General features: G+C 45.7%; 1 protein-coding gene across 1 annotated transcript; it reads right to left on the minus strand.

Annotated features, from left to right (window-relative positions):
* Window positions 1-12,120: 12,120 nt before the first annotated feature.
* LOC119339586 lies at window positions 12,121-15,109 on the minus strand. Its single transcript, XM_037611586.1, has 3 exons — window positions 14,959-15,109; window positions 13,759-14,258; window positions 12,121-12,411 (listed from the first exon to the last, which is right to left on the minus strand). Exons 1-3 carry the CDS (start codon window positions 15,107-15,109, stop codon window positions 12,121-12,123), a joined length of 942 nt encoding a protein of 313 aa, XP_037467483.1.
* Window positions 15,110-22,694: the final 7,585 nt, after the last annotated feature.

Here is a 22,694-nt window from a genome sequence, read left to right on the forward strand (position 1 = left end):
ATGCATATATACACCATCTATAGGTATCTCTCGCACACTATGTACGATACTCTAGCTAGTCCAAGCTAGATACCTTGGGTGCACTCATCGTACGCACACAAATTCCTTTGCTCTTTGCCCGTAACTCTCTCACGCACCACTCTGTCGTCTCAGAGCTCTCCCCCCCTCTCTCAAACTCTCCATACACCTGGGTCACACATACACATGCATATCTCACTCACACTCTATAGGCCCATCTAAAACTCTATCTCTCTCCCTAGTTCTCTCTCCATCTCACACGCACACACACACAATCTCATGCCTAGCTAGCCAAGTATGGTGGTCTCTCACTCAATCGTAGGCACACACAGTTCCCCTTATATGTATATGACTAGCTAATCTTAGTCTCCATCACAAACATGTGCATGGTCTATCTCGATTTCTCTCAGGGCATCTTTCTATCGCGCATCCACCTCCCTCGATCTCCCACCCATATAGTCCCCTCAAGATCTCGAGGGGATCTCTCTATCACAAACACACCCTCTCTCCCTCCCCATGCATCCATGTCCTCCATGTGTCCCTCTCGACCTTTGTTCCTTGTTGGCCAGACCTCTATTGGACATGTGCTACAGGGGTGTCTCTCTCCGTTGCAAACAATCACACACTAGCTATCTTCGTGTATCTCCTCGCCTCGCTTTTCTATCTCGTAGATGCATGCGTGATATGTTTGCATAAGAAACGAAAAAACACATACTCTCTCTAATTTATCGTTTGTTGTCACTTTATCTTTCACACACATACTCTTTTTGCACACTTACTCATTCTCCTTCACACGCACATGATCTGTCTCGACTTAGGCACTATCCTCGATCCATAGCATATAGATTTATTGAAAAGTCAAACATCACAAAGTTTCCAAAGTTTCCAAAGTTCGATCTGTCTCGACTTAGGCACTATAGTACGGCAAACATATACCATTAGATTCACCGTGAGATGTAGTTTTGTATGATGTATCTTTCGTATTGTAGATGTAAATAAAATTTACGTAAACCTGATCAAAGTTTCCAAAGTTTGACTTCTAAAAAATTTACATGCACTGCATTATCGTGCGATGGAATATCTCTTTCCCCCTCTCAGCTATCTGACGCACCACTCAGCATTATAGGGGCTCCTCAATCTCTCTCAAACTTTATTGGTCAGTTTGGTTCATGAACTGACCCTCATGCCTTGATGGCCAGTACTACCTGGTGTGGACGTGAGATGTAAAATATTTCTGCCTGGCCAGGCTTGTGTGGTGATGAAGCATTTCGTTCATGCCTGGGCCAGGCAAAGCATCAACGTCCCATCAATCAATCCATGCGGCAATTATTTAATGCTAATATCCATCCATGTTGTTGTTAGCCTCGTGGCCGCACGACTAGGCACGGTCAGGCGTTTGAAATCGGTCGTCTGGGCCAGGCTACTTGCAGTGTCTGGAGTACAGCCAGGCTAATTAAAGTGCAAGGTAACCCAGGCCAGGCGGGCTTTCTTTTTCATAGGGTAGCAACCAAACAAGCGTGCATGAAATCTAGCCACAACCCCAGGCCAGGCAAAAGATGCTCAGGACGCAAGCCAAACTGACCTTATATCTCCCTGGTTCACACATACACGTGTCTCGCTCGCGCTATACATATAGACCCATCCAACACTCTCCGCCCTTGTTCTCTCTCCATGTGACACGCGCCCCCCTAAGTACCATAATCCCTCACTCCATCATAGGAGCAAGCACCCCCCCTCCTAAGTATGATTATCTCTTACTAGCCATCAGGAACTCACGTATTGTCTCCTTCCATCCATACGTCTATCGGGGCATCTTCTATCGCGCACACACCTTGTCACTCGATCTCCCACCCATGTAGTCCCATCACGATCTCCAGGGGATCTCTCTATGACAAACATACACTCTCTCCTCCCCATGTCTGCATTTTCTCCGTACGTCTCTCTCGACCTCTCTCCCTTGTTTGTCAGACCCCTCTTGGCCACGTGCTAGGGGTCTTACTCTCTCGGTTCCAAACAACCACGCACTATCTCCTAACCTTGCCTTAGTTGTCGAAGATGCATGTGTGATATGTTTGCATAAGACACGCATGCTTTTTCTCTACTTTTATTGCGTGTTGTCCATGTCTCTTTCACACACGCACACACATTTTTTTCACTCTCTCTCTCTCTCTCTCTCTAGTTAGGGACTCTGTCACGTCCATAAGCATATGGATGTTTTGAAAAGTCAAACCTCAGAAAAGCTTGACCAGGTATCTGTGGAGAAAAACATTTACATCTGGAACGATCATTAGATTCATCACAACATGTACTTACTTCATACTATCATTTATCTTTGGTATTGTAGATATAAGTAATTTCTTTATAAACTTTGTCAAAGTTTCAAAAGTTTGACTTCTAAAAAAATGTTGGAACTACATTATCGAACGGAGGGAGTAGCTCCTTCTCTCTCTCTCTCCTATCTCTCACGGGCCTCCCCTCTCACTCGAACTCTCTATACCAGCGGATTATACGCTTACTGTGTCAGCGTATAGCTCCGTATATTGTTTAGTTGACCGGCCAACCAATCCACATGCTGCCTTGTCAGCTCGTGTTCTGTATCTTCATGTGCTGGCCCATGTGGCAGTGGGTGAAAATAAGTAAACAAGAGGCCCATGTGACACGCGGTTAAGTAAACAAAGTTGAAACCACTCAGGGTAGCACCCCGCTCGCTACTAAATTGAGGGTGCATTGAGGACACACTTCTTGCGCGTGAAGGACGCACTCGCGCACAATTCACGGCTACACGGCGGCATGCACAGAAGGACGCACTCGTGCACACCCAGCACAGTACACACACCAACATTATTAATGTGGGGACTAATAAACCACGATAGAGGTAGTATGATACTAAGCATTATTAATATCATTGCGTGCAACGAACTAACCACTCCATGTCATGATTGATAGTATCAAGTCATTAAAAGCATACAAGCCCCACATCTCTTATTGGTTGATTCCTCTATTTATGTCAAAAAATAAGAAACAACGTGAGAGTTAATGCACTGCGCCTATGTGTTTACTATTTCGTTTTCGTAAGATGACTTACTCACCTAGGCGGAGGGAGTATTCAATTTGATAGCGGGCGGCACAGTTCCCGATACGGCTTTAATGCAGACGAGGGAGGGAGTAGCGGTTCCCGAAATGTTGAACGGCCAATGCATCCTCCTTCAATTAATGCATGAGGGAAGTAATGGGAGGAGGTCTGGGAAAAGAGGCTGCACGATGTGAATGCAACGTAGTTTGCCATCATTGCCCTCATATAAAGGCGCCCCTCCATTCCAATGCATCTACCACATCGTATGCACCTAAGCATTTGCCTAAGCACCTACACTGAGCGCAAAAGAGCTCATTCCAGACCCAGGGCGGCGATGCGCGTGAGCGGCCAGCGGCTATGCCAGATGGTCCACGACGCCGGCCTGCGGCATGGCGCCGAGGATCGTCTCCAGACGGTGTTGGAGACCGGCTGGTGGATGGCCGCCGTGGACGCCAACTACGACTCTCAATTGGACCAGATGATCGTTGTCACCAGCAACAAGTTCACCGTCCTCAAGAAGCTCGCGGACGACATCGCCGTACTCCTCCAGCCCGCGCGCCCGGGCTCCTCATTGCCTTCCACCCTAATCGGCCTCCATGGCCGGAACCTCTTTCAAGCACTGGTGGCCCTGCGAGTGCCCGCCGACGCCACGAAGAATGCCCACCTGGAGGTTGCGCTCGCCGCGAGGCGCCTCGCCCTGCAAGAATTCGTCGACCTACACATCCACGTGTATGAGAAAATCGTGTACATAGGTATCTACAAGGCCAGTGAGGATGCTACGGCGTTGGCCTTCCTCAACCGGCTAGAAGCCTTGGATGCCTTTGCTGAGAAGCACCTCGACCTCGCCACAAAAGTCGCCGCTCCTTAGCCGCTGGTCGGTGGCCCGGCGCTCTAAGTTGAGGAGGAGGAGGTTGTACGTTCATGGATCCATCTTTCTTCTTGCCTTCTGTAAACACCACTGCGATCGCATCATCGTGGCCTTAATTCTTATTGTGCTATTGCATTCTCGTTCCAGTCAATACCAACATGTGCGATCCCTTTGCTTAATTATATGCATCACTGTAACTAGTACTCCATCCGTCAATTTATAAGTTGTGTTTACCTTTTCCATCAACTTCGTGCAACGCGCGGGCATCTTGCTACAAACACTAGAACATGTAGGACCACGTGTGAGCAAACCGACGACGCGCCAACCTAGTACTATGTACCTTGCTTATCTGGCGGAAATAGTCCCTCCCTAGCGTTTCCAATCGTTATTTCTATCTATCGATCGTGCCAAGGAGCGGAACCAAATGTTACAATCATCCATGTTTCTCTACTCCTACTTTTTCCTTATAAAAGACTCAGTTGGTGATGGTGGTGTGTCTGTCGTCCGTCGTTTCTGACCATTAGATCTGCATCTATCGGTTGTGAGGTAAGTTGTGGCATTTTTGCAACAATACCCACCTCTCTGCTCCAATTTGCAGAAAACCCCTTATTATCTTGAAAGCAACCACATCCCTCCCTCACATAATCAAAACAGCCTGAGAAATATATTTTGAGTGAAAAGTACTCCCTCTGTTCCTAAATATTTGTCTTTCTAGAGATTTCAATAAGTGACTACATACGGAGCAAAATGAGTGAATCTACACTTCAAAATATGTCTATATAATCTGTATGTGATAGTCCATTTGAAATCTCTAAAAATACAAATATTTAGGTATGGAGGGAGTAATATATTAGCAGTATATCAAAATACGAGTGATTTCTTTCAAGTTTGTGAACAAGTACTACTATTCTACTACTTTGGATCCGTCGCAACGCACGGGCACATTGCTAGTAAAAGGAAAAGGCCTGCCACGTTCGCGTCGCCCCCCACACGCCCGGGAATCGGGAGTACTCCACGGCCCGTCTGGCACGAGACATAGCTTAGGGAAAGCGTGTTGCCTAGCATTTTCACTTTCATGTGGGACTGCCGTTGAGCAAACCGACTATTGGCAAACCACACCCCGCCCGCAGCCGGGTTGGAAAACAGAAAGATGGGTAAGATCTAGCTGTAGCATGGAAGCCAAGAAATTTGGTGTCAGATGGGGCTCGTTGATAGAGTAGGAGCATTCCGTACTAGTACTACTCCTACTAGTACCAAGTTTGTACTCCTAATACTATATTACTAGTACTACCACTATACAACTAGTAGGTACGTGCACGACACAACATCTTAGGAACAAAAAATGGGAAGATCTTGTTTTGGGTGATTTATCTTTTTATCAGTCAACGTAGTATGAATAATATGATGTGGGGGGAACCCATGAAGCTTATATCGCTTGGTTGCATGGTTACGACAGGTTAGAGAAAAATAAATAGATAATGTGTTTAAAGTGCACACCACTAAATAGATATACTTTGGATCCATTACAACGGACTGGCACATCTATATCTATACCCCCTATATAGTGTGTGAAAAACTTTGAAAGTTGGTCGTTGGATGAAGCCAATCCGACGGTACAAAGATGGAAAATCCAAGCACTACTGGCCGTTGGATATCATCCACCAGATTCTGCCACATGTATAATCTAGAAGACTCCATGGTTGAACTTAATTCATGACTAACTTTGCCACAACTAAGCTTAGGCAAAGTTATTAGTTCTTCAAAATGAGAGCCACAAGTTGGCAAGCCTAAGGGAATATTGCCACATTTTTTGTGTGTATGTCATGTGGGGCCTTAGTGTGGCTTGCCTAAGGTGTGGCTTGAACTAAACACTCACCTAAGTTAGTCAAACTTGCCTAACCTTACGTGTGGCAATCTTTGGCAATCTTAGTGGCTGTTTGGTTCCTAGCCACTCCTTGCCACACTTTGCTACACCTAACCTTAGGCAAGTTTGACCAAGTTAGGTAGGTGTTTGGTTCTAGCCACACCTAAGGCAAAGATTTTTTTATGAACAGTGAGCCCCACATGTCATAGACACAAAGGGGCTGTTTGGTTCTAGGCCTAGCATTGCCATACTTTGCCACACATTTTTGCCAAGCTTGCGTAAGGTTAGTTCACTACAAGAAACCTGTTAATACGTGACGGTACTAAGCCGTCACAGGCCAGGCAAAATCCGTCATGGGTGCCCATCCTTGACGGATTTGGAATCCGTCATGTATATCGCGTCATAATTTGACATGGTGCTGTCCATGACGATTTTTGACCATCAAGGATCTACCCCAGGCCCGCCTAAGGCCCAAACCATTGTGACGGAATAGACCGTCATGGACCAACGCCACGTAGAGTTTTCAATTGACCAACTGGAATGACGTGGCAGCCTACGTGGACACGATTTTTCGTCACAGAAATCATCATGGATATCCTACATGGGGTAGCCCATTAGTTCGACCCATTAGCCTATTTCATTCAGCCCAAATTTCTACAATTACATTTTAAAGCATGATGCGTTATGCAAATCGTAATGCTAAGACAAGGTATTTCCAAAGTGCATCACATGCACATATGAATCAATATATGCAGTCATCTGCAAGCATCTATAACATAGCAGTTTACAAAATCCTCCACGAGATGATAATTTACAACATAGATTAATAAAATATATCACTCAGCAAAGTTAGGAAATAGTACAATCCAGTTCACATAGACAAAACATTTAAACTAGTTTAGTTGTTATTCAAGTTCTTGCCATCGGCCCTCCTGATGGAAACTATCATGGCGTGCGAATTTTGATGGGCAGCACCAAGTAGCCTGATACGCAATCATACCTAGCATATTTACAAGACCATTAGCTATTTGTAGATATGCATAGATTGTAAAATATGAGAATTGTAACAAAGTAAAAATGAATAACTCATGCTCTCCAAAATTCTTAAATCAAAAGTACTTGTGCATATCATCCAAACAATTTGTGCATATCATCCAAACAAGAAAAAGAAAAAAAACTGGTCTAACAAAGGGGGACAATACATACAACAGTGCACAAGATTCGTTCAATTATCATATGTCCAGTGATCCTTGATGATAATAAAAGAAGGGATAGTTATGTGTTGAGAAAACAAACATCTACATACTTCTACAGTTGTGTCCAGTAATACATAATTTTTCCAGCCTTGTAAGTAGGCATGAATCAACTTGTCAATATTGACAGAATGGCACCTCTAGGTACCAACAATTTGCATAAATGAGGTTAACCAACCCCAGAACCTACCCTATTAGAGAATTAAGAAATTGGATATACTCTGACTAACAATATCCACATATTCTTAACACTTGACAGTTGAAACTTAGAACAAAAAAAGGTATATAGTGAAAGTAATAAAACCAAAAGGCTATAAGGAGATAGTAATGGACCTATCTAAGTGTGGACATTTTGCCCAAGGATACATTTCACTTGTAACACTAAGAGATCATCAACAATTATCAATCATATAGCTGAAGAATTAGTATTTGACAGTAACAATAAAAAAAATAAGTGGCGATGCAAAATTACCACCAGCAATGAGGTATCGCGATGGTGTTGAGAAAATTGCGTACAAAATCTGGGTGTCCATGAGATAGACTTGCGCAAAGCATTAGCATACTGTTAAACAACTTTTGGTAGAGAATTAGGATTGACACGTACAAGACTTTCATTGGAGCCCAAAGTCAATGATAACACCAAAATTATTATTTGCTGCAAACCAAGATGAAATAAGAACACCAACATTTTCAAAGCTGCAGATTGTTACACTATTTCATTATTTGTGTGTGCCTCTAAATCTCTAAAGCTGCAGATTGTTAAACTTTCATTTTAGAGCCTCAATCGTGTTGAATGGAGCAGCGTATTTAGTGGTAAATGTTGTGCCCCTCACTCTAGCTCAGGGAGTAGCTTATTCAATGGTAAAACTATGTGCCCCTCCCTCTGCCTCTCAGCTTTTGTAGATGGAAGAAAGTTATTTCTAAAGCAAAAAAACTGGAGAGGCGGAGAGCTCCTGCTATTCTGAATCAAAGCAAAAAAACTTCGATTGGGGATGGGAGAGAAGAGGAAGTAATGGATAGAGGAGACGACAGGGGGGGCAGGGATGGACCTTGTGAGGGGTGTCGACGTTGCCGGCGAGGTCGAGCTCGGGCCTGCCGCAGGTCACGGTCGTCGTCCTCTCCTCATCCGGCCCTTGCTGCTCCAAATCTCCAGATGGCAAGGCAGTTGAGCGGCCTGTGAGACGGAGGAGGGAGGTCCCTGCCGTAGATCCATGGCCCAGGTCATGGGTTGTGAGCAACTGAGGCGCGCTACCGCGGCTAGGGTTGGCCGCGACTTCCATCGGGCCGATGCAGCCGCTGTCGCCATGGATCTCGGACCGTCATCATCGCTTGGAGGCGGGGAGGTTGAGGCAGAGGACGGGGGCGAGGAGAGGAGAGATGAGGCAAGGCGTGGTGGCGGCGGATGGGGAAAGGGATTGGGGACGGGATTCTCTTAGGGTTTTCTTTTATACGGGGAAAGGTTTAGGGCTTTAGGCAGGCTTTAGTGGGCTCGCGGGTCTGTACTAGGCTGTTCATGACAAATTTCGAAACTGTCATCAGAAATCCGTCATGTATTAACAAGTTTCTTGTAGTGGTTCATCAAAATGAGAGCCACAAGTTGGCAAGCCTAAGGGAATTTTGCCACAGTTTTTATGTGTATGCCATGTGGGGCCCAAGTGGGGCTTGCCTAAGATGTGGCTTGAACCAAACAATCACCTAAGTTGGTCAAACTTGCCTAACTTTAGGTGTGGCAATCTTTGGGAAAGTTAGTCACAAACCAAACATGCCCTAATAACTGTGTAGCAAGATTCCCTTAGGCAAGCCAAAGTGTGGCTAACAAAGCAACTCAACTCAAGCAAGTGTGGCAAAAATCATGTGGCGATATATGGCAAAGATAGTCACAATTCAAATAGCTCTACTAACCAAACAACTCCTAACCTTAGGCAAGTTTGGCAACATTGTATGATAAAGTGTTGCATTGCTAGGCCTAAAACCAAACAACCCTTGTGTCTGATGCAAAAAATGTGGCTAACAAAATCGGCACCACAAGTGTGGCAAGATTTGGCAAGAAGTTGAGTCTATGACATGTGGACCATGTAGCTAGAAAAGTGTGGCAAGCCACAAGTGTAGCAATGAACCAAACACATGCCTAAGATATTGTGGCACGCCTAAGCTTAGGCATGGCAACCTTAGGCTGCAAACCGAACATCTATATATCTATACCCCTATATAGTGTGTGAATAACTTTGAAAGTTGGTCGTTGGATCAAGCCAATCCGATGGTACAAAGATGGCAAATCCGAGCACTACTTGCCGTTGGATATGATCTACATTCCAGTAGATTTTGCCACATGAAGAATCTACAAAACTCCACATGTAGAAGCATAATGCACAAACCACCTGAATCTCATGCATGCAATGCACGTGTACCTTACTAGTACTAGTTTGTAGTAGTAAGAAACAAATTCCGGTTTTGGCACGAGCTCGTACTACAGGAGCACCACAAGGCCTGCCAAAGGAGTTACATTTCCTTCTCGGGGCCGACGGGACCGAACTTCAGTGGCTTAGTGCCTGGCCTATGAGACAATGACATGCGGACCTTAAATGTGGCTGGCCCACATGTCATTCTCATGGTGGTGGCGTGGTTCACGACTCACTCGTTAGAGATGAACCGGCTGGTGGTGGCGTTGCCCTGGCGAGGGTTCCACAGCTGGGCGTCGGGGTGTTACGAGGCGTAGATGGCCAGACCGCCGGGTACTACCTGTAGTACAGAAGTACTCCAGCTGAGGATTAATGCCCAGGACGAAATGAGTCACAACCGCTGGATGAAAATTCGATGGTGCGGGAGTATGGATCGGAGCACAGCAGTGGAGCAGGCAAACCGCATCCAATCGGGTCTGTCTAGGGTAGAAAGTTGATGGTCGCCGCAATTCAACTGGCCTACATGTCATGCACACAAAGGCAGAGGAGCAGTGGGGCCGAGAGGGATGAGGCGCACGTCGGGGGATGAGGATCCCCTGACGCGAACAACCCTAGCATTCTGTCACTGACATGCGGGACCGCCAGGCGTGGGTCCCACCTGTCAGCGAAGGAAAGGCAGGGCAAGGCAGTGATAGCCACGTCAGAGGATCCATGTCCACGTCGGGGGACGTCGTGCCGTGGGTTGGAGCCGTGTCGTGGGAATCCCGTGTGGGTGTGGCAGTGGTAGAAACAAGAAACGTGATGGTCGTCGTGGTTCAACTTCCATGGACAAGCTATCATGTCTGCTGACACATGTATATCAAAACTAGAGTGTTTATATTTCAACCACGTGAACAAATATTATTCTAGAGTACTACTTTGGATCCATTGCAACGCATGGGCCAACACATTGGTAGTAGTAGTGTCTATCTCTATCTCTAGAGGCCTTCTCTCGTTTATCCTTTTCTCTCACAAGATAAACTACTCATATAAATACATCTTGATCTTCCGTGGAATGCACGAGGATGTTTCATTGGGGGTCTCTCCAGCGCGGCGTAGCCGTAGTTGCAAGTTGACGCCGCTTGAGATGCCGACGTTGAAGGGCACTCGTATGTCCTCCGATGAGCAGGTATGATGAGTTTGATCACGTAGTAAATGCATCCTAAAGACTACTTCCGTGTCCATTCCTAATTCTCCCCCTGCCCACTGTTTCACAGATTAGGCTCGGTGCAAGTGGACATTGGCTTGCATATGTACGGGAGGGTACCAACATCATTTTGCACAACATTTACAACGGTGACACCGTTCTCGTAGAACCTTTGTCCAACATTGGGATCAGCCATACAGCGCGCCACCGCATGAATTGGTACAATGGAACCACGGGTGAGATTGAATAAGATAGCACAAACCTTTCACATGGCGGTCAAAGACAAACCATGCTGTTTGTGGCCCATTTGTTGCCGTACGAGTACGAAGGCGCTGTGCTCCTTTCTATCCACATTTTCGTGGAGACAAAACAGGGGACTTATTTCGTATGGGACACATCCTACGATATACTCCCTCTCTCCCAGTTTATTTGTTTTGAATCTTTTAGTTTTATAAGTTTCAAATTCAAATTTAGAGCTCCTCATCACATGTTGAGATTACAATGTCCATTAAAATGTTGTGTGCATGTATAGTAAAGAAACAAATCTCGAGTTTGGCACGAGTTCGTGCAGCGGTAGCACCACAAGGCCTGGCGCAGGAGTTACATTTCCCTCCCAGGGCCCTCGGGACTGAGCTTCAGCCCCTTACTACACCTTCCTTTGAGTCAATAACATGTGGACGCGATAGGTGACTGCTCCACATGTAATGATCCCAAAGGAAGAGGGGCATGGGGCTGAGAGGGGTGAGCCGCAGGTCGGGGGACGTGTGGTGTCATGGGTTCGAGCGGCATCGTGGGAATCGCGTGTGGCTGTGGTAGAAACTTGATGCTTGGCGCATTTTAGGTGACCCACATGTCATGCACACAAAGGCAGAGGGGCGGTGCAGCCGAGAGGGGTGAGGCAAACGTCGGGGGACATGGTGCCGTGGGTTGGAGCGGCGTCGTGGGAATCGCAAGTGGCAGTGGATGAAACGTGATGGTCGCCGTAGTTGAACTTCCATGGACAAGTTCTCGTGTCTACGGACACATGCACTGCATACCGATCACTGGAAGGACACTACTAGGAAAAACAATACCAGTAGCGTAGGTTTTTTGCATACCAGTAGCGCGTACACCCGCGCTACTGCTACGACGCTACAGCTAAATTTTAGCAGTAGCGCGTTTTTTACCCCACACTACAGCTAAAAAAGTTACTAGTAGCGTGTTTCACCCACGCTACTGCTATTACGTACACGCGCTACCAGTAATGAAATAGTAGTAGCGTTGGTAAACTACAAACGCTACTAGTATCCTATATACTAGTAGCGCCCAGTTCCTCCCCACGCTACTAGTAACTTATTAAGAATTAAAAAAAATGAAGCAATTCCATTTTGTCACACAATTTTCGTATCTACCATCACACAATTTCTCATTGTAGCTAACGGCAACTCATGTATAATTCCTATCACATAGTATTGTGTGCCTAGTCAATGTGCGAAGCCTGCCCGGCCTGATCACGTGGCCCGGCCTGATCACGAGGCCTGCAGCTGCGACGAAACACACCGAGCAGCCTTGCGAGCCACACCTTACCGACGGCGGCCGCTGCCTTGAGTTGTGATGCCGTCACGTCCCTCGCCCTGACCCTCAGCTCCAGCAGGCCTCGATCGATGTCGTGCTCGTGCCTCACCACCAGCGAATGAAGGAATCCATCGGCAGCCACGACACCATCCAGTCCACGAACCTCTTGACGACCGTCAGCGTCGCCACCACAAGCCTGCAGCATTACCAACAGAGATTTAGAAACTTCAAATTCTTCAGAAGAATGACACGGAAAAACAATGCGGTACATGTCGATGCCAATGTGCTACAATTTTTTTCCGAGATTCTTATTTAAGCCATAATGCACAACTTAACTACACACTGAAGCAGCACATAGCTACTTCCATGACAAAATATAACACAAAAGATTAGAAGCAATTCTGTTGTGTTGGAAGCCCTAAAAAGAAACATCACCTACGAAGCACATAAGGAGTTAGAGGCATAATTCTTTCGGTAATTTTCTATCTATCCATTTTTCTAAGTAGTCACTTCAATACCTTGATATCTTTCACGTTTTCAAAGATAACAAAGTTCATGAATCTACTGTTGGTAGAGCATAGTGACTATACAAACTGAAGCCTGAACATATATACCTGCCAGTTCACAGACTTGACAAATGAATTCTCAAGTTAATGGGCTTTTCCTCTTTCCTGAATAAATCATTTGGTCTGCTCTTTGATGGTACTACCTAGAAGAATTAGAAATACAAAAAAATGGCATCACTGAACTAGGGTAGATAGACAAAGTCTATCTTTTGTCCTCAAGTAAGAATCTAACTTATTAAAAAAAGAATAAAATTAGGTTTCATATATAGACATAGTAGGAATTTACAGGAGAGTATAGCAGTAGCACCAAAACCAAAACAGTAAGAATGACGCCAAAACTGGAGATTCGGTAAAAAGAGTCATGTAAAAATGCTTACTGAGGACCGGATACTTACAGCTTTGCATAGCCCTTTAGACCAAACGCAAGGGCTTTGTCATAAAACCGTTGCACAAGCTTACAGGCAATAAATCTGTCACATACCTACAAAACTAAAGTTAAATGACAAAATACAATGATTCTAAGTGCTGAATTGGTGTTGCACTGACACAATGATGCTAAGTGCGGAGTTTGGTGTTGCTCTGTGGAAGCAATTGGGTAAAGTTGGTTGTACAGAAGAGAAGCCCTGCCAATTTATCGAAATGATTTTGTTACGAATCAAAAGAGGAGGTTGAGAATTTGTAATACCATAGTAACTATATTATCACATAAACTACCCACTACCCAAGGAATTAATATCAATACTACATGGCTTATTCTAATCTACAAACTCTATTTCCTAAAAAAGGTACTGTCATGTTTCTAATGCTGGCACCAGTACCCACACTAGGAAAAGGGAGAACTGCAGTGTTTGTCCATTATAAACAACTGAAGAAATAAAGTAATAAACAGGATCACGGGAACAAACTTGCATATATAGTATTATTTGATAAAGTTTCTTTGATTCAGGCAAACATTCTAAAAAGTGCATTAAGCAGACCTTTATAAATTCCTCAATAGAGAACTCCTTGGCCAAATCAGAACGTGTTACTCCTTGTTGCCACTGTGCCAGTAGCATTGGATGATGATTCCTGCAGGATATGCATAATAAAGTTATTTGTGGACGGAGTAACTTCAAGCCGGAATCAGTTTCGGTTGAAGAGTTCAAGATGAGGCATGCCTCTTCCTTATTTGCAGTAGCAGATCCATAGCTCAAGATAACAGAAACATGAATACGGGCAGCGACAGTTGAACCGACCGGCGCAGCTTCCATGACTGAAGACACCAATTTGTCAACCCGGTTGAGATCCGTCTTCATCCCTAATTTCCCAAGCTTGCTGGCTGTGTTCTCCATTACGGCATGCACAAACATCAGATCGAATTCGGACGCATCCTGGACATTCCCCTCTGCAAATCCCAGCAGAGTGAACGCCTGGTCGATTATTCTAGTGTCCTTAGAACTGCTGCCAGAACCTGACTGGGCGGCAAAATCCTCAGTTCCTTTTCATTTCTTCCGCACTAGCATCTCTTTTAATTACACAAAACAGTTGTGATTTTCATGCTACACTGACTTGCATACATGAAGTAATTTGCACCATTTAGTTGGCAAGCAAATCAAGAAGTATCTGATATATGTTGTTTCATAAAGAGTGGTGAGCATGTGCTAGTTATCTGGTAGCAAATGGATGGACTCACTAGAGAAGATCCTAGGAGTGGCTTATACGACCAAATTAGTCTCAGTACTGAGACACACATGCCAGCTGGGCAGCAGATCTGTAGACGGTGATTTAGAGTGGCTTATACGACCAAATTAGGCACGCATGATTTAGTTGAAGAAACAGTAAACGGTGAAGGATATAGAGCGGGAGCAAATCTGTGGTGGACGACCAACAGTTTGCAGTTAAGACTTAAGATGGACCCTAATGATTCTAGTCAAAGAAACTAATTTAGTCGGATTGAGAAGAGAGGAACGGATTTATACCTCAACTGCGCTGCGCTGCAAGATCCGGCGGCTTCCCCTGCCTACAGGCGCCTCTTCAGGCTGCTGCACATACTCACCGGCGAGCAGGTCGCCGGTGGCCGGATGGATGTACGAGCCCTGGGGCCGGGGGCCGGCGGTCCGCTGCGAGATCCACTCCACGGTTACCCATCTCTCTCTGCACATATCGGCATCTCCAAACGGGTCCGCTACATAATTCACCGTTGACCGCGGGGGTGCAGACGGAGAGGAAGCCGCATGAGGCTATGGAGGCGTACGCGTCGAGCTGGACCTTCCCCCCTCTGCCCCCGGCGAGCAGCGCTGCGTGGCCGGCGGCATACAGCACCAGCGCCCGGCTCGGCTTGTCCACCATTGCTCCGCCGCGCCGACACAAACTGCTTCCCCTTCCCCTTTCCCTTCTCGCTCCGTCGCCTTATTCCAGAGAAGAACCGGGAGGGGATCCCGGCGGTAGAGGAGAGGAGAGGAGGTGGAGGGAATCTGGATCGGGGATGGGTGCGGTGTGGGGTTGAACTGGGACGGTTGGTGGGGTGGTCCGGTGTGGGACTGACGGACTATTATAGCGGTAGCGCAGGGTGTCTCACTGGCTCTCCGGTTATCCACTACTAGTGGCGTAGATTTACGACCCACGCTATTGTTATGGTTTGTCCGCGGGGCATGGTCAAGAATAATTTACCAGTAGTGTGCCTCGAAAAAACCAACGCTGCTGCTAAGCCATACCAGTAGCGTGCTTTGTACCCAGCGCTACTGGTAATTACCAGTAGCGTGGGGACACAAACAAACGATACTGGTAAACTTATATGTATAAGCATTTTCCTAGTAGTGGGAGTACCAGAGAAAGCTATATATGCGGATAAATAGTTCCTTATAGTCAAGCGGACCCATGCTACTACTTTGTTCCAAAGACATGCACACCATCGAAATAGTCCATCTATATCAATATACACCGAGAGGGAATAATTTTGTTTTACAAGAGAGGAAATAGTCCATCCATCCATAATGCCCTCCTGCTGGTGCAGACTTTTCTTGTTCTTCTTCTTGTTGTTGTTGTTGTTGTTGTTCTCATTTTCTGTGGGAGACGGCTTCCAACAAGCTCTTTGGACCTTGCAGCTATCTCAAAACTCACACGGGCACCGAGGGCAGCATATTTTATCCGCTCGTATGTTAAGGGATAATTCTCCCATCTAGACGACCTTAATACCACCGTCTCGTCACCCTTCTGAAGATTTGTACTGAGCACAAAATTTGCTACGTCGAATAGGGATAGTGTCTGTTTACCACAATCTTCTACAGGAATTTTGATTCTGGTTTGTAGGTCAGCGATGCTTTTCAAATCAAGGTTGTACGACTCCAGCTTCTGTTTGTCCCTTCGATGGCTGCCCCACAGAAATGTACGTCCTCCCGAGACAAAAAATCGTGAAGCTCACCTGGTATGGAGGGTGAGTGTATGATGTTGTACATCAAAACATCATCTTCGAGGCACAGCTGAAGGACGGCAGCGCGTTGGATCTTCCCAGTGGCATGCTCCGTGTACTCTGCGTCGAGACCGATGACCCTCATCTCTACCTTTTTGAGGGAGTTGGATACATTGTTGATCCACTACCGAACAACCCTTGGGTGGATGGTGACGGTGGCAACTATGCTCAATGAGCCTTCGACGAGGACATGTTGGACGCTAAAAACCTGCATCTCGATCTCTTTCGCCATTTGGAACCGCTGGAACAGAGGGCTATGGTTTGGAGAATTAGGACTAGATGGCTAGTCTAACTGAAGTAGTAGATGATTATTTAAAGAGGTTAAAACAATGTGAAAGCAATGGGGTTTGGATGCAAATGAAGATGAAGGGGAGGTGAAGAAGCCGAAGAAAATCGGTTCCCGATGGAGAAGTAAATGGGAGAAGTGGTGTGCAGGCAGTTGATTAGACGGCTAGGTAGACTAAACGAAAAGGCTATGTGAGTAGACTGATGAGTCGTACCTGTTCGTGTACGTGCCCATCCTTCCTGATAGGTGGGACCTATGCAAACAGATAAAAAAATGTGTCGTAGCTGGTTCAGATGGATATTGGCGCGTGAGTGGGAGGCACACTTTGCCATACTTTGCCATATAATGTTGCAACATTCTCTGGTTAAGGAATACCCCCTCCGTTTAGGTGAGTAAGTCACCTTATGAAAATCAGGTTTTCCCAAAACCTTTAGGCGTGGAGCATTAACTTCCTGCTCGATCCCCTCCCAGCCTCGTTAGCCAGCGTTCTCTTCCTCTGCTGCCGCGTTGTACCTTTCCATTTTTCCTCTTCTCAAGAGTCGAACGATCTGCATGCCGTCCTTGATGCACCAGAATGAGCACTGCATGCATCGCCGCAGGGCGTTGATTGGGCCTTCTTGGAGAGCTGAAAAGGTATCCTTATAACTACGTATTAATTGTTGATTTGCTTCCATTTGTAACAGTGCCGTGGTTGGAAGTTTTGCTCGTCCCGATGCTCTTTCTCGTCCAATCTACAGCCACCTAGGTTGCGCTCACCTAGACGGAGGGAGTACATGGTTATCCTCGTCAAAGACCCATCTTCGTGCTTCCGCATGCACGAGAATTTGGTTCTGCTTGCAATATGGATGATACCTGGAGGATGAAGTGAACAGGCATGCTAGCACGGGAGACCTATTTCCACTATACAGTACTGGAGTACTCATGTTCCTACTACTAGTAGTAGTAGTAGTAGTAGTAGTAGTAGTAGTAGTAGTAGTAGTAGAAGTAGTAGTAGTAGTAGTAGTAGTAGTAGTAGTAGTAGTAGTAGTAGTAGTAGTAGTAGTACAATTGTGGTACACTTGATGGTCAAAATACTATTAAAACGGTCCTCACAGTCAAGTAACAACACCCTGTGCCTGACACTAGTACAGTCGGCGTGTTCACGTTACCAAAGTCAGCCTCACCCTGTGCACTGTGCAGTCTGTCACCGCCGCTGTACAGCACATTAGCATGCCTCGCCTCATCTCCCTCTCCCCTCCCTTAGCATCACTCCATCTCCATCTCCATCTCCGTCTCCATCTCACTGTGCCCCCATGTACCATCGCCTTGCTCGCCTCCCCCTGTACCACTATTCCCTCGCTAGCCGCTCTAGCACCGACAGCCTTCTCCCCCGTAAATCAAGCCCCCAAAACCCCCACCTTCCAAACTCCACCATGGCCGAACGCAAACCGCGCAGCATCCATATGAGCTACGATTGGAGAAATCTCCCCAGTAACATCCTCGACCTCTGTTGTTCGTGTATGGATATGTTGAGCGCCCTGCGGCTGGCTGCATGCTCGAGGGACATGCACACGGCCATCGTCGAAGCGAGGCCTAAACTTTTCAAGACACCCTGCTTGCTGCTATCTGGTCTTGCGAGATTGGCTCACCATGATACAGAGGCGTACATGATGCCCCTCGACTTCAATCCGATCTCCATTAGCCGAAACTTATTTGTAGGTATGTAGTGGGTCGCCGTACATCATTTTCCTCGACTTCGATCCGATCACCATCGCCCGAAACTTCTTGGAAGGTATGTACTGGGTCGGCATGAACTCCCACTGGATGGCTGCCTTTAGAGAAGACGGTAAAAAGTTGGTTCTCGTGAACTTCCAGACCTCCCATGAGATTATCCTTCCTCCGTTGGATTATATAGAGTTTTACCATCGTGGTCCAAGTCATCTAGATTACCACGTCAGTTGGACGGACCTTCTATTGCAGGAGATTGTAATCTGCCAAGTGCCCACAGACATGCGAATTACGCAGACTTCAAGCTAATTGCATTGTTCGACCACGGACTCGCCTATCTTTACGCCGGTGCCTTCTTTAGCTGGAGACAACTCAGCTCGCAGTGGATCATCGTCAAAGCTGATACACACTTCTGTGATGCTATTGAACACAATGGCATCATGTACGCGATCGACAAAGCAGATGGCACCACGTATTGCTGGGAGGGCGCGTGTAAGTTGTTTCCTTCTCATGTTAATGATGATGCCATGACACTGTTTGAACTTTTTATGATGATTGGCATATCCCTGTTTGAGCAGAATTTGAGTAGAACTATGGCAATGTATTAGAGACGCCGTAAATCATCTATATTTGGAATGAGTTATTCATGCGATTGTGACTATGTCATTACAGCCAATTTGTACCCCTGAATAATCAAACGGTTAGGAATATATGGATATTATCCTTATTTTACAGTAATCTATATACTACTACTAAATATGAGTGTGTATCAATGGCCATGTTAGTTTCCTCATTTTCATGATGTAGAAACATGCACCACACTGTTGGTTTCATCTAACCATACATTAGGGAAGTAAATGTGCATATGGAGAACTATATATTTGGAAGTAGTGAAATCCTGCAATGCTTACCATGTGTACATACCTATATTCGCCCTTCAGCAATCAATGGCTAGAATAATATCCTCACAAAAAATTTGCCCACAGAACACGAGTATATAACAATGCATCGTCTGTTAGTTACCTTGAAGAATTTGTTTGTGAGGACAAAACATGATTACATAACATGCATGACATGGTAGTTTCCTATGAAGAATCGATTACGAGATAACATGAGTAAAACCATGCTTGGCACTTCTATATTTTCGAACCCAGTATACATTTCCCTGTATTTTCCTCCCAGTTCCAACAGGGACATATCAATGATGTTTCTTGCATTATCCTACTCATACTCTGAAAAATGCTAATTTTACATTAACAATGCTTGTCCTTTTTGATATGATGTAGTTTTCCTACAGTTACTGCCCTTTGTAATCACAACACCTTTGCCAAAAATAGGGAAGCACAACTGGTTCCTCGCTCGATCAGACGACGACAAAAGACTGATGATCATTCGGACACATGAGCCGGAAAAGTTATATTGCAAAAAACCCACTATATATAAGCACCGTGAAATACGTGAGTATCCGCACAGTGACTGTTACATCTATGAGCAGGATACCATCTTGTTGGGGCCTTCAGGATTTTTTAGTTGGAGGTGGGTAAACAGCCTTGGTTCACACTCTCTATTTCTCGGACTCAATTATCGGATTAACCAGGAGATCACCGTTGGCAAGGACCTTGATGGTAGAGAGGCTCTGTTTTCTATGGAAAACTGTGTCTACACGGCGAGCCCTAGGAGTTCGGGAGCAAACTCCCCTGATTGTCAATGATACAGCCTGCAGCCAAAAGAAGGTGAGAATGACAAAGGCATCCGGATTAACTTTGATCCTTGGATGTCTCAATTACGACATGCAGTGATGTGGTTCAAGCCTTCAGGTTGATAGGTAATTGGGTTGTTGCATCCAAAGTGTGGAGTACTGGTGTCTCTGGATCACTGGTTGCTGAAGCGGGGCTGCAAATTATGAGGGTGTTGGATCATCTCTTTGAATAACTTTGTTGTCTTTGCTGCTGGTTCTGAATGGGTAGTTCTTTCTTTTGTTATGCATATTCCTTGTCATTTGGTCATCCTCGTCTATGTCACTCTTACTATGTAATAGTTGCCTCTGTTTAGAATGTCATTCTCGTTTGGATCACGAGAGTCTGAGCGCTGCAGATGGGTGCGTTTTGGTGGTGTAGCAAGACTTCTTATGAACTATCATGTCTTGTTGTTTATGTTAGTAGTAGTCACTAGTCAGAGTTTGAATGTTTTATATATCGTTATTTCAAACTGTTTATTGTCTCGAACTGCTGGTGGGCTAAATGAGGGCATCACCATTCTCCACTGTTCAGAGTATATCTCTTTTTTTCAAGTTATATAATTTGAGCTCAGTGTCTTTTCAATGTACACTTGTTTGGGCCAGTGAGGTGTCGTTGAATATGGGCCGAGTAGTAACGCAATGCCAAACAGGTCAATTATGACTCTCAGGCCGGGCTCTCAAAAGATCCTAAAAAAAGGACGGGATCTCCAAAAAAGAAAGAATAAGGACTCTTAGGCCGACATGTGGGCGCCACCAGTGTTTTCGTGTGCTTGTGCGCCGAGAGCATATTGGCGCGTACTCGAAATTCATGCTACCTTTTCATCCCCAATATCCCGCCCCTCCCCCGCCTCTGGAATCTCGATTCCTACTCTAGTTCCCCCAAATCCCCCTCCTGTACTCCCTATACTCAAGCGGACTATCATATCGTCGGTCAACGCGGATCTCCGAGCCGGAGGTCCTGAGGTCCGTCCTGCCTTCGGTCGCTGCGTGTTGTTGCTCAACAGTGGCATGGCGGCGCTTGACGACCAGTTTGCCGGCAAAGTGCTGATGGTAACCATCAACGCTGACCGGCCTCCCGTCTCACCAGACGACCTTGTCAAAACTCCTGGCATTGCGCACGGGATCCAAATAAGTGACTTGCTCGTAGAAGTTTGTCCGCCACCGGCTGATTTCTTCGTCAGGTTCCGGACAACTTTCGACTACAGTCGTGTTTTCGAATCTTCCCGACGTTTTTTCTGCGATGGCGCGCTGGTGAGCTATGATCGATGGCACCCAGGATGGGGCTCTGTGACCTTTGAGCTTGAGTTTTTAATAAAGCTTACCTTCCACGGCATGCCTCGACGTGCTTGGAACAGCGAGTCCATGAATGAGCTTATCAACGACCAGTGAGCTCGTAAGTATGTTTATTCCTCCAGACAGCTTGGCTCTGACGGTTATGGCATGGATGAAGAAGCCGTCCACCATACCAAAGGTGATTGGTGTTGAGATACCGGTGCAGGAACCGGGGTTGTACTATTCATCGCCACCAAGGCCGTCGCGGACCACGTTAGGGATGTACCTGTATCAAGTGTTCGTGCATGTCGAAGAAGTGGTCAATCCATCAATCGTAGTCCTGCCGCCTCCGCTGGTGCCACGGTCCGTCGACGACGTCCATTACAGGAGTCAACGTCAGACTTTCCCTGTGTTGCTCGGAACGATGGATGGCACAGGGCCTACTCCATCGCACAACGGAGGCCACTCCTTTGGGAGAAGAGGCAGGGCTGGCTGCCTGGATGTGCTCTAATTTGAGGTAACAACTGAATCTTGTAAGATACTAGTTAAATCCAAGCTATGGGTGTGAAGCACTGATATGACAGTACATTTGATTGTGACATGTTCTAATTTTGTACCTGAACTTTTTCTAGAAAGGGATGTACGTCTGTTTTGTTTGCACAACATTCAAGATATTTCCCCGTCATTGATAAAGATGATGAACCGTTATGTACGACTTCGTTGGTTTCAACATAGCCCTACCCGTAGCGATCCACTACTTCCATCCTGATTGTGCCGCCTGCGTGAAATTTTTGTATGCAAGTTCAGTGTGCTATGATGTTCTATATGATTGTGTCAACTATATAAGTTTTACAGAGCATCAGCAATGCATATGGCTGAAAGATGTATTTATGAGCATCGACCGATGGGTCTCTCTCTCTCTCTCTCTCTCTCTCTCAAATACACACACACACACACGCACAAGTGGGACCCATTGAAATATTTATATGCTCGTGACAGCTTTTAATTAGGTTCCACTATAATATAATTTTTTCTTAAGTTATTAATTGAGCTCAGTGACTTCAAAAAGTTGTACAGAAGCCTAGTTTGGGCCTTTCCGGCATCGCTAAATGTGGGATGAGTAGCCATGTTAGGTTGTACTGTACTACAAAGGCTTTTTTTCAACATCAGCAATGCAACTGGGCGGACAGTTGTACACAATATCCGGGTCAACTTGTTATATTCTCTGCCCCGCTGGGCTGCAAACTTTTCTAGGAGGTATGCATTAGGCTTGACAAGAAAATGAACTTTAAGAAATAATAAATGAGATGTAATTATAATAACTGTGCAGTAACTATGCACCAAACGCGTAATTAGTTTAAAAAATATATTATTTACAGAATTTGAAAATTTTAATTTCATTACTTATTGCGCACGCAATATTTCATTGGATTTTACTTATTGCGCACGCAATATTTCATTG

This window comes from Triticum dicoccoides, chromosome 7B (assembly GCF_002162155.2).
Source record: "Triticum dicoccoides isolate Atlit2015 ecotype Zavitan chromosome 7B, WEW_v2.0, whole genome shotgun sequence".
NCBI classification, from domain to species: Eukaryota; Viridiplantae; Streptophyta; class Magnoliopsida; order Poales; family Poaceae; genus Triticum; species Triticum dicoccoides.